Consider the following 13,272-nt stretch of genomic DNA (forward strand, 5'->3'; position numbering starts at 1 on the left):
GACTCGAGGAATTGAACTGGCAACCTTGTGGTTGAGAGCCCTTTATGTCTATGCTCTCTCAGCTGCAATGCTGGCCTCATAATTTCTCCCAGAGAAGAATCAACCTCCTTATTAATCTTCCTTCACTTGCCTCTTTCCTGGCAATTATGTTTAACATCGGCTGTCAGAGTGAATTTTCTAGGTAAAAAAAAAGTGCGCTCTTGCCACCATGGTCCTCTCTGTAAGATCTTACTACTCCCTGTTGCTTACAAGATGGACTCCAAAGCCCTGAGGGTGGCACTGATGGCCCCCATGATGATTTGCACCTCACCTCCTCAATGTCTCTCCTTCTGTCTCAAACAGTCACAGCCGCAGCTGTTTACTGACCATTCTCCTGACCTTCCTCTACGGAAATCTGTTTTCTAGTCTCCATTTTTCTCCCCGCCCCTAGGAAGCCCTTGAACAATTCACTTCACCTAAGTCTGAATTTTGTCCTATGTCATAAGATTCCCACTTCTGGGGATTGTTCCCAGGATAATAACGATAGATGTGAGGATGGCAATGAAAACAATAATGAAAAACAACAATAATTATAGTTAATAATTATTCAACACCTCCTGGTGTCAGTTATTTTGCTAAGCAATTTACATAAGTTATCCCATTTAATTGAATCAGGTGCAGTTACGATTTGTATTTCATCATAGAAGGCTCAGAAGATTTACCTAACTCGAGGTTGACAGATATCAAGTGTCAGGGCCAACACTCAAATCCAAATCTATGTGAAATCAAAACCCTTTCTCCAATCCTAGTCCTCTAAGATTCTAGAATTCTTTTTTTTCTTCATCTCCTTTTGTAGTCTCTTGAGCTCTGCCCGGGGCCCAGCCCTTATTCAGCTTCTTCAGAAGCTCAGCTGAAGGGGCACAGTTCACTTGCTTTCTTTACACTCTAGAAGGACTTGGGTTGCCTCCCCATTACATCACTTCTCATAGCCTTACTCAGTTTATGTTATTTATTCAGTCTACAAATATTTATTAAGCACCTGCAATGTGCCGGGTGCGTCAGAGATTGCTGGCTCTTCCTTAGTATCTGTCTTCCCCTTCGTCTTAGTAACACAAGTCCTGAATTTCAGCTACCTATGGTGGTCCAAAATACAGAACATATTTCCAGCCTACCTCGCAGCTAGGCATGGCCTTCTGAATGAGCTCTGGCCAATGGCCTGGAGTGGAAGCCACGTGTGCAGATTCTGAGTGGGGTCCTTACAGGGAAAGGTGTGCACTTCATGTCCTTTTTTCTCCTCTCCCTGATGGGTGCAATGGGGACTTGATGGTGGGAACTGGGGCAGCCCTCTGGCATCATCAAAGGAGCTGCCTGTTGAGGATGGCCGAGCATCTAGCCAGAAGGAATCTTGCTCCAGCTGAATGTTGAAGCCTCTACACTTAACTGCTTGCCCAGATTTTTACAGAGAAAGGACCAGTGTCTGTCTTTTGGAATCATTGTTTGGGAAGAGACTATCTGTTAAAGCAATTGAATTAATATCTTAATTATACTCTATACTTAATTACACCAGCTGATGTTATGGGCACTGGGGTTACAAGACAAATTTCTGACATTCTAATGGGAGAGGCAAAGACTGAATATGTAAAACAGATTGAAAAAGAACTGATAAATCTGTGAAGGTCACACAACAAGTTATTACAATACAGAGTGACTGCAGGTGGGAGCTCTTATCTAGGGTGACCAGGAAAAGCCTCTCCAAGGAGGTGACATTTGGGATGAGACTGCATGATGAGCAGGAGCCAGCCCTGGGAAGGTCTGAAAGAGAGACTTTACAGGAAGAACAAATGACAAACGCTAACACCCTGGACTGGGAACGAGACTGGCAAGTCCAAGGTTCAGAAAGACAGACACAGGTGTATCCTTCTGTTAGAAAGCTGAGAATGCTTTTGTTTTTGTAAATGGAATGTTTCTTGATATGTGTTTATGTATGAATGTGTTAATTAATTAATTCTTTTGTTGGTCTCTAAAGGCCAAATGGTTTTAATCAGCTTGTCTCCTTATGGGGGTGGGCGGGGGGAGAGCCACTTTTGGCACTGGTGCTGGCCAGTGTCCCACACGCTCATCTCGTGCTTTGCTGCGACATCTGCTACACACTGTCCTTTGGCCTGGCTGATCACATATAAATCCTCTCCTGCTACAATTCACTGCCCACGGCTCTGCCAATAAAAGGGAGGCTCATCCCTGCTGCAGAGAACTCTAATTTCATCCCCGGCAACACAGCCACCTCCTTCTCCTGTGACCTGCCAGCCATGAAGTTTCTATTCCTGTTTCTTGCCATCTTTCTGGCCATGGAACCAGTGGTATCAGGTAACTGGGTCTCTCTCAAGCGTCTGGGATTCCTGTCATGAACTTCTCTCCTGCCCCTTTCCTCTCACTGTGGGCAGCATGGGAAGCTTTTCCTCATTTCATGTGGCTTTGGGAAGTTTTCCCATAATCATCTCATGACCACGTCTCTCCCCGATGCTTTTTTGCCAAGGTGGTAGGATGATGGATGTTTGGAGCATCTGGCAATTAAGGGCAGGATGGTGTTCTGGTGGTTCTTGGGAGTGGGCTTAGGGATGAAGGGTTAGATGCAGATTGGGGACATTTGGGGGCTTTGGGAGGGTAGAATGAAGGCTGGGGGTGAGTTGTGATGGGGAGAAAGACCTTGGGATTGGAGTGATAGAGGGAAGATTCAGATGAGGTGGAGGTGAGGAATTGGTCTTCCCTCATGGTTTGGGGTGGGCTGGGGAAGGGGTGGGATTTTGGGTAAGTGGAACTAGTGTTGGGGATTAGACTGGGGCTTGGGCTGAGGCTGGGAGTTGGTACTGGAGGATGCAAGGTGTTTATTAGAGATTCAGCTTGGCGAGGGACTACTGCTTGGAACTGAGGTTGGTGACTTGATTAGATTTGGGTTTGGCTTGGAGTTGGGGCTCAAGGGACATTGAGTTGGGTAAGGTTGGTAGTTATAATTAAGTTTGGATTGAGTTTTGAGTTTGAATTGGGCTGAATATGGGGTCAAGGAGGATTGTTGGGTTGTAGCTGGATCTGGAGCTTGTTGGGCTTCAGTTAGACAGGGCCAGGCTATTGATAAGGAGCCAGCTCTGTTGAAATGTGGGTGAATTCTCTCCATCTCCTAATATTATAGGTGTTTATTGTCCTTTTCTCATAATTTCCGAGCTCCATTAGGTGGGACTTTCATTGCCAACAATTCATCTCAAAGTTAGGGGTAGGAAGTTGGGGGATGGGAAGACAGAAGGGTGCGATGCCTGAAAAAGGTTTCCCTAAAAGCCTTGGCGTTTCCAATTTTGGAACAATTGTTTCAGTTCTCTCTTCTCTCAAGATCTCTTGTCTCTTTTCCTGGGACTGGGTCCAGCATTACTGACTCAGCCCTGCCCTCCTGTTCTCCCTGTCTTCCTACTCCATCTCTGCTTCCTTTTGTCTCTCCACTTGAGAGATACTAACATCTGCTTAACGGTTGTTCCTCTGCCCAGTAGCAGACTGTTGGATGAATGGAAAATGCCGGTTGGTGTGCAAAAATGACGAAGACAGTGTCACGCGCTGCTCAAATCGTAAACGGTGCTGTGTCCTTAGTCGTTACTTAACAATTCAACCAGTAACCATTCATGGAATACTCCCCTGGACCACTCCTCAGCCGACCAGACAAATAAAACATAAGTCCAGAGCTGGCAACAGAGTTGGAAGATAAATGGAAATCGTGGATAGAAGCGACTTTGTTTCAGGTTCCTTAGTTCCCACATTTCATTAAAACTCACAAATCAGTTTCTTGTGCCTGTCAATCATGAGAAGCGATATTCCAGAGAGATTGAGGGTAAAGGGATGGCAAGATAAGGGTTAAGAGGTAGCAGAGAGATCACTGAGGCTGGACCACAGCAGTGGGGTGATGATTATAATCTTAAAGGTTGCTCCTCATCTTCCAGCTGCAAGAAAGGCTATTGGGTCAGGAGAGGACTGAGAAGAACACGTGGAAAGCTGAGAGATTTCAAGGCACAGCAGATACCTAGAGAGTGGCAGAACCCTTGGGCTGGGAGAGTTGGTCCATCATGGAGGGGAGAATGCACTGGGGATGGACAGGGACTGAGTAGAGCACAAATCCTTGGCTTTCTTGGTTGAAATGCTCAACCAAGCACCTTTTGATGCTCAAGAGCTCATAGCGCCAAGGATCAGAAAGTTTCCAAGTATTAAAAAAAGATAAAACACATGCATTTACTCATTTATAAAGGAATTTGTTCATTATTCATTTTTTATATTCTTTCATGGATTCATTTATTCATTCCGTTCTGCCACTTACCACCCTCCGACTCTATGCACAAACACATCTCAGAACGTAAGCTTCCCTATCTATAAAATTGGAATAATAGACTCTATCTCAGGATGGGGTAAGAATGAAATGAGATACTGTAGAGCACACTGCCCAGTACGGGAGTAAGACCTCCATAAGTGTTAAGTGTTGCTATTGTTCGTTGATTTATTGCTGTGTGACTTCCAGCTGTGTTAGACTGTGAGGGAGACAGAAGCCTGTCTCATTTAAATGAAGAATTTAGCCTCGGAGAAGGCTCACCCACGGGGGACATTCGAGAATTCTGATTAAGGATCTAGAGGACCTGGGTATTTTCCCAGGAATTGTTATTTTAAATCCTATTCTCGAGGCCCCATTTACCAACACAGGTCTTCACCTCTGAATTGTGTTTTCTGCAGTGAGGTCAGAGAATGGAGTGTTCTGTAAAGCATGGTGCATGACAGAGACAGATAGGAGTTCACTCTGATCCATGGACATAATTTGCTCTCAGTTTAGTATTTCTACCCTTACACTCTGGAAAGAGAGACCCCCTCCTCCTCTGATCTGGATCTTACTCTGGGCTTCCACTGCTAAGTCCCCGCCATGGGTAGGGGGTGGTTGATGGGGGCTAGGGAGATGTATACACCTAGAGACTGTGCCCTCCCAACGCCACTCCCCACCCCCCACCTCCAGCGGGGCCTGTAATTCCCTGCCCAAAAAACCCTTGTGCCTGCTTCCAGGGACTATGAGGGCCTTTTCCTTAGATCCACCCCCGGAAGGTGGGGCCCACTGTGTACTTACCCTGAGGCAGGAGGAATGTCAGGGGACACTCCTGTTTGCAGGGGTTGTGGGCGGAGCTTGGATGTTCAGGCTGGCGTGTCCATGTCTGTGTATCAGGCCCCTCATCGTGTGGGGCAGAGCTGGGCATGGGCCAGAAGAGAGGTGGGCTGTGTGCTCAGCCAGCTTCCCTCGTGACACCCGGTTCCCACGTGGAACTCTGAAGAATCCAAGAATTAGAAATTCAGACCATCATGAAGAGATATTTCATAAAGGGTGATAGGATATATCATATTTATTCTGTTAGCTTGATTCATAACTGTTAAATATTCAGACCTATGATACAAGAGTCTCCAGTTGTGTTTTTGCCCCAGGACCCACAAATGTCAGCGTTGTGCCTAGGATTTGGGTCTTACTCTGGCTCAGAGCCCATCTCCAAACGGCAAGAGATGCATAACCCGTGCTATCAGTCTCCATGCGGTCTGTGACTGTGGACTGTCAGGCTACACACGGGAGTTACCTGTGCCTGAGGCCCTGGGTGAGACCATCTAAACTCCTTCTTTGCTGGCCTCCCTGCCTCCAGGTTCTCTTTGCATTCGTCTCTATTATTAGAGGGATTGTTTTCTAGGAAATCCATCTGACCATGTTGCTGTCCTGCTTCCATATCTTCCGTTGCTCTGCACAGCCCTGGGTCCAGCATTCAAGGCCTTCATATGGTGGCCCAGCTTATCTCCCATGACTGTCACTCAAAGACTTTCTCTTCAGCAACAGCAACCCTCTCACCATCCTCTCCTGTACCTTTGCTGCTTTTATTCATAGTTCCCTCCCAATGTGTCCCCATTACCAGGCTTCGCTTCACCTTTCAAAGCCCAGTGGATGCCCATACCCATGAAAGCCTTCGCCTAGCTGTGTCTTACTGTTTCCTAAAAAAAATAATAATAGTTCTCATTGGGACTTATGTGTCAAGGCACTGTGGGTACTGTTCATAAGCCTGAAATTATTCCATTCTTACAACAACCCTCTTGTTATCCCATCTTATTGATGAGAACACTGAGACCTAGAGAGGTGATATCATTAACCAAAGTCACACAGCATTAAAATATAACAGAGATTCAAACTGAGTTCTGATTGGCTTCACAAAGTGTCACTCTTATGAAGGTATGGCTCATACCACCTTATTGTGTAATTATTTCAGTCACTGCCCTCTTCCTACCCATCCTCCAAGCACTCATATACCAGATGGAAATACTGCGGAGTAGAGACATCATATTTACACCTGTGTTTCTTGAGTGTATGAATAGATGAATGATTAATGCATGTCTGGAAGCTCGAGAGGATTTGGGTAGGGGGTACCAATGGCTGATGTGTCAGGCATGAATCAGGGTGGGATCCTTTCGGGGCTGAAGGGATCATAGGACCACTGCATCAGTTATATTTGGCTCTGGTTGTCAGTGTTGAAAAGGATGCAGAGCTGCTCGTGGACCTTGCTCAAGTTGGTTCTTATGCATCAGTTAGTTTTCTCTTAAAACACGTAAATTTCACAGTGTGGGAAGTGGTCTGGGGAGAGTCTAAGGATCCTGCAATACCTGTGGCCTGGTGTTAACCTGTCCACACACGGCCCTTCATGCCTCCACCAAATTAATTCATTATGATGTATTACCTACTCACCTGGTCAACAACATTTATTAAGAACTTCCTCCATGCTTCCCACAGGGCACAGACCCTGGAGAGTGACAGAATGGTGAGCTGAGAAAAGGGCTTGGAACTCACATAGAGCCATGATAAATTTTCAGAAGACACTTAAACCCATGTCTGAATCTCTGGACTTGGGTGTCTGGGCATGTGAAATTTTGAAAATTCTCTCAGATTATTCCTTTGGGAGATAAGGTCCCATCCCCTAATACTCCTGCCACACTTCATTCCTGACAGTCCTCAAACTGTGAGAGTCTTTGATCTGGGCAACTTCCCCCTGTCTTCCCGTTTCACAGATGGGGAGACTGAGACCCAAGGAAGACAAGTGACCTATGTTCATAAGTAGGTTTGAGAAATGCTGAGATTAATAAGCAGGTCTTCTCTGACTTCTGGTGCGAGGAACACTGATAATGATATTAAGTTGATGTGGGTGGTACAGTGGATGGTGATGCAGAGTCGACAGGAGGGCAGGTGTTAGGAGATACAAAGTCCCTGGCAAAGCTTTGGGGTTTATTTGGGCACCTTTGAAACTCCTTTCTGGGGGTGCCATGGCCTTTCTCCAGGGGGAAAGTTTGATGAAACAGGCTGTTCTGCCAGCTCCACCAGCTCCACCATCTCCATTGTACCCTTCTGTACACCCTTCTTTTGGATGCAAATCTCACATTGGCTTTCCTTCTCAAGAAAGATGGAAAAGGACCTTATCTCTAGGGCATATGACAGAATGGGTGTGGTCTTCGCTCTTGTGAGTCTTCCTTGAATCTCTGTTTTCTTGCTTGTAGGCTGAGGGGTGATGAGGATGGGTAGCAACGTTGGCAGTGGAGAGCAGGCCTCTCTGGGCAGGGGATTGACCCAGCAGTTGTAGAAGCTTTGTGACCCCAAAGCAGGGAAGACTCAGCACCTGTCCTGGACCTTTTCTGGGATTGATACACAGGCCTGCTGGTGTAGCTGAAACTTAATTTAGTCTTTGTCTGTACACCAGTATCCATAATTGAAGTTCTATTTGATACTTAGATTAGAAATTCATCTTTGATTCTTGCCCAGCTCCACAAGAGTAAAAATATTTCTCGCTTTTCTCTTTACCGTTTTTAGGCAGCATATGGTCTCTGTTCAAAATAAAGTGGATCCCTTTTATTCAATGTAAGGGCTTAGGAATTTATGTATATCTGTATGTATGTACATTTGACTTTGTATTAAACCCATTTGCATATAGGGGACCCTATGTGCCCAGAACCAAGTACAAGGTCTGGCAAAGATTGGGTGCTGATAACTGTTTCTGGAATGAATAAGAGACCCTTGATTGCCAGGTTCAGAAGTTTGGCCTTGACAGTGAAGACAATAGAGGGCCGTAGCTCCAGCTGTCATTATCCAGGGAGGCACCAACCTCTCCCAGCCAAGTCCCACCTTGGAGAAGGCAACAATGTACATTAGAAAGAGTGCGGGCTGAGAGTCATAATGAGTGGAGTCTGAGGCCTTGCTCTGCATCTAACAGTTAGGGCCCTTTGCCAGAACGCTGCATCTCTCTGAGCCTCCATTTCACAATGCAAGAAAAGGAAACGGAGACATCAGAAGGTTATAGTCAAGATGTAATGAGTTAACATATACCAAGTGGCTCACAGTGGGTGCTCAGCAAATGCCAATGGTTATTATTTTCTTTCCAGCCGAAGGATTATTCCTGTTTTGGATACCTCATTCCCAAGGGGGAATAATAATAAAGCAAGTATCTAACATTTATTGAATACTTACTAAGAACTAGGAACTGCATCTCTAGTTCCTATGTGTGCACAGCCTCCAAAATAATCTCTGGCGATTAACAGACTGGTTGGATTATTTTCCAATAATAATCTGTTATAATATTTCTCACTAAGTTTTTCAATCATTTTACATTAGTAAAAGTAAAATCACTTTTAGTATATTCATTATTGCATAAATCTATGGGATGGATGCATCAAATAATGTGTGATAACTTATTATTTTTTCTCCTCTAAAGTATCTGTTTCATGTCATAAAATGTAGAAACTTGCTTGAACAAGGGCTGTGGGAGTGTTTTTTCAATGCAGCATACAAGTTGAACTGACTTGTAGTAAGTTTTTCTAATGTAGCAATAGGTTCCAGTAAAAACAAAAAAAGGACCAAAATATGTTTGAATTAGGTAACTTTTCTCTAGGAATTTCCAGTATAATAAAGCCAAAATAAGGTACTGGAAAAGATGTCCTGTTTGAAGAGTTTTTCCAATGCAGTAGAGTGAAGTAAGCATTATCATATGTCCTGGCCATGGGCTGCCATGTCTACCTATTCAGTTTCTGCTATCACAGCTTTGTTTACTGAGTGGTCAGTTTCCTGGAAGAACTTGCCAGATTAGACATGAAGTGAGAACAAATTAATCTTGACAACATAAAGCTTTACAAGTAAGTGTACTAGTCATTTTTTACACTTTCAGAATAGTGTCATTGCTGATTAGATGGAGATGTAAAAATACAGCTAAATGAAATGATCAAAATTAAATAGGGTATGATTTTTAAAATTTCTAAGGGCCTATGTTGCTCTTTTGTTATTATGAAAAGCATATGTCAAGTAAAATATTAAAACAAAGCAGAGATGTAGAAATAAAAAATAGCCCTTACCCAATGCCAACAATATAGACATAAGTATATATGTGTATGTATGCAGATATATTTAGAAAACAAAATCTTTATCGTATTATATATAAAAAAAATCTCTGGCTATCAGTGAGGGCCTAATGTCTGTCTAATTTCATGGGACTATCCCCCAACTGTTTGTAATTGCAGTATAGGGATCATTCAGAAAGGACCTTCGTATGATCAAGAAAACAACAAAAATAGTTAACATTTGTTTCGCTCTTACTACCGTTTGTGCCAGTCCCTGATTGCTTTTCACTTATTAAGCTATTAATATTTACAACTCTAAGGTTTCAAACTACTACAGTCTACACTGCACAGATGAGAAAAGGGTAGAAGAGAGAAGTACAGAAATTTGTCCAAGTTTATACCACAAGTAAAGCAGGAGCTGGGATTTGAATCCTGGGTTTCTTGATTTCAGATCCTGTTCTATTAACCACTCTATGGCTCCTTATTTGTATTTTGATGAATTAATTTCAGGTTTATTGAGGTATAACTGATATATAAAAGTGTAGGCTATTTAAAGTGTACATTGTCGTAATTTGATGTATGTGTACATTGTTAAAGGACACCCCTCTCTGGTTAATTAACACATCCCTCACCTCACAAACTTGTCTTTCTTTTGTGTGTGAGAATATTTAAGTTCTACTCTCTTAGCAAATTTCAATTATACAATTCAATGCTAGCAACTATAGCCACCACATTTTACATTAGATCCTCAGACCTTATTCACCTCATAGGTGAAAGTTTGTAACCTTTTACCAACCTCTCCCTATTTCCCCCCTCCCGTCCACCCGCCAGCCTCTGGCAACCACTTTTCTACTCTCTGTTTCTATGAGTTTGACTTTTTTTTTTTTATAGATTCCACATATAAATGATACAGTGCAATATTTGTCTTTCTCCATCTGGCTTATTTCCCTTAGCAAAATGTCCTTGAGGCTCATCCATTTCACAAATGTCAGAATTTCCTTCTTTCTCATGGCTGAATAATATTCCACAGTAGATGTACACTACATCTTTATCCATTCATCTGTTGATGGACACTTAGGCTGTTTCCATATCTTCGCTATTATGAATACTGCTGCCATGAACATGGGAGTGCAGATATCTCTTCAATATTCTGTTTCCATTTCTTTTCGATATGAACCCAGAAGTGGAATTGCTGGGTCATATATATGGTAGTTCTATTTTTAACTTTTTGAGGAACCTCAATATTGTTTCCCATTGTGGCTGCACCAATTTACATTCCTACCAACAGTGCACAACTCATCAACTTTTAATTTTAACTTATTTTATTTTACCTTCTTGTCTTGAAATAATTATAGATTCACAGAAAGTTGCTAAGAGAGCGATGGAAGAAAGATATCCTTTCAATAAATGGTCCTGGAACAATCGGACATTTGTAAGCAAAACAATAAAACAAAAATGAACAAACAACAAAAACAACTCAATATAAACCTCAAGCCTTATATAAAAATTAAATGAAAATGGATCATAGATTTAAACATAAATGTAAAAGTATACAACTTCTAGAAGAAAATGTAGGAAAAAACTTTTAGACATAGAGCTAGGTGAAAGGTACTTAGATATGAAAAGCACAATCCATAAAAGAAAAAGAAATCAATAAATCAGGCTTAATCAAAATTTGAAACTTTTACTCTGAAAGCAACCCCATTAAAAGGATAGATGAAAGGACAAATTACAGAATAGGAGAAATATTTGCAACCCACATATTTGACAAAGGACTTATATCAAGAGTACATAAGCAACTCTCTCAACTCAATAGTAAGAAACAAACAATCCAGTGAGAAGGAAGACATGAAAAGACATTTCACTGAGGAGGATGTACAGATGGCAAATAAGCACATGTAAAGATGTTCGACATCATTAGTGATTAGAGAAATGCAAATGAAAGCCATGATGAGATTTCACTACATACCAATTAGAACAGCTAAAATTAAAAATAGTGACAACACCAAATGCTGGCAAAGATGCAGAGAAACTGGATCTTTCTTTAACATTGTTGGTGAGAATGTTAAATGGTATTAGGTTGGTGCAAAAGTAATTGCAGGCTTTGCAATTATGTTTAACCTTTTAGACCACAATTACTTCTGCACCAACCTAATGCAACCACTCTGGAATATAGTTCGTCAGTTTCTTCTTTAAAAAACCCAAATATATACTCACCATACTACCCAACAAATGAACTCTTGGGCATTTATTCCAGAGAAATGGAAATTTAGTTTCAAAGACTTGTGGATGAATGTTCATAGCAGCATTATTTATTTTTTCGGGGATCCCATTAAAAAAAAAGATTATTTTTTCAGGTTCACAGCAAAATTGAGAGGAAGGCATAGAGATTTCTCATATACTCCCTGCCTTCACATAGGCACAGCCTCCCCTGTTATCAACGTCTCCCACCAGAGTGGGACATTTGTTACAACTAATGAACATACACTGTCACATTATTATCACCCAAAGTCAATAGTTTCCATCAGGGTTCACTCTTAGTATTGTACATGGATTTGGACAAATCTATAATGGCCTGAATCCATCATTATAGTATCATAGAGAGTATTTTCACTGCCACCCAAATCCTCTGTGCACCACCTATCCATCTCTTTCCCCTGCCCAACCGTGGCTACTGACCTTTTTATTGTCTCCATAGTTTTGTCTTTTCCAGAATATCACATAGTTGAAATCATACAGTATGTAGCCTTCTCAGGTTGGCTTCTTTCACTTGGTAATACGCATTTAAGCTTCCTCCTTGTCTGTTCATGACTTGATAGCTCATTTCTTTTTAGTGCTCAATGATATTCCATTGTCTGGATGCACCACAGTTTATTTATCCATTCACCTACTGAAAGGCATCTTGGTTGCTTCCAAATTTTGGCAATTATGCATAAAGCTACCATAAGCACTTGTGTGAAGGTTTTTCTGTGGACATCAGCTTTCAAGTCCTTTGGGTAAATACCAAGGAACTCAATTGCTGGTTCGTACGGTAAGAGTAGCTTAGTTTTGTAAAAAAAACCCTGCCAAACTGTCTTCTAAAGTTGCTCTTTCACTTTCCATTCCCACCAGCAATGAATAAGAGTTCCTGTTACTCCACACCCTTGCCAGCATTCATTGTTTTCAGTGTTCCAGATTTTGGTCATTCTAATAGGTGTGCAGTGGTAACCCATTATTGTTTTAGCCCTTTAGGTTTTTACTGTGCTCCCTGACACATTATATCTATGTTACTGCTAAGTGGAAATTAACCTTTTTTTTTTTTCTTTTTTTCTGGCCAGGCAGCGGACGTCACATCCTTCGATGCATGGGTAACGGGGGAATCTGTAGAACCTCTTGCAAAAAGGCTGAACACCCCTACTTCTATTGCAGAAATTATCAACCATGCTGCCTCCAGTCCTACATGAAGATAAACATTTCCGGCAGAGAGGATGAAAAATGACTAGAGGCAAGAGAACTGCTGGCCAAAAACATCTTGTGTGCTGGTGATCACCATCCCCAAGCTGTCAATGCCTCTCATTAAAATTCATGCACCTGACACCTTTGTCTGTCTTTCATCCGTTGGAAATCACGATGAGATTGGGTTTTGCATGGTGAGATATCTGTTCACTTCCGGATCCAGCCCTGTGAGAGAGAAGGCTAGAAAACTGGAGTGCACAGAAGAGAGCGAATCTAGACAAACCAGTGAAGATGAGGAGGGAATGTATTTGACTCCACTGAGGGAGGGTTGAGGGTTGAGGCAGAACCGTGACTCAATCTGTACTGCATACAACTCAGGAGGCAGCTGGGGGGGGGGGGACCAGAACTAGTGGGTGAAGGTCTTGCAGACAAATATGTCTTAGCCCA

At 42.4% G+C, this 13,272-nt stretch overlaps 2 protein-coding genes across 2 annotated transcripts in view; one reads left to right on the forward strand and one right to left on the reverse strand.

The window, feature by feature from the left end:
- Positions 1–12,413, reverse strand: part of DEFB123 (defensin beta 123) — a 55,105-nt gene extending 42,692 nt beyond the window's left edge. Inside the window, exons 1-2 of the transcript XR_012491164.1 lie at positions 12,070–12,413; positions 5,117–5,312 (exon numbers count right to left, since the gene is read on the reverse strand). The gene's annotated coding sequence lies outside the window, so the exon portion shown is untranslated. The remainder of the gene's footprint in view (positions 1–5,116; positions 5,313–12,069) is intronic.
- On the forward strand, positions 2,147–12,954 carry LOC109456266 (beta-defensin 119). Its single transcript, XM_019748471.2, has 2 exons — positions 2,147–2,343; positions 12,708–12,954. Exons 1-2 carry the CDS (start codon positions 2,286–2,288, stop codon positions 12,866–12,868), a joined length of 219 nt encoding a protein of 72 aa, XP_019604030.1. The 5' UTR covers positions 2,147–2,285; the 3' UTR covers positions 12,869–12,954.
- The last annotated feature ends 318 nt before the right edge of the window (positions 12,955–13,272 follow it).

This window comes from Rhinolophus sinicus, linkage group LG13 (genome assembly GCF_036562045.2).
Source record: "Rhinolophus sinicus isolate RSC01 linkage group LG13, ASM3656204v1, whole genome shotgun sequence".
NCBI lineage: Eukaryota > Metazoa > Chordata > Mammalia > Chiroptera > Rhinolophidae > Rhinolophus > Rhinolophus sinicus.

Coding starts and splice junctions, on each gene's coding strand:
- LOC109456266 (XM_019748471.2), top strand. CDS start 2,286: ATGAAGTTTCTATTCCTGTTTCTTGCCATCTTTCTGGCCATGGAACCA. Junction 2,344..12,707: donor CATGGAACCAGTGGTATCAG/GTAACTGGGTCT, acceptor TTTTCTGGCCAG/GCAGCGGACGTCACATCCTT.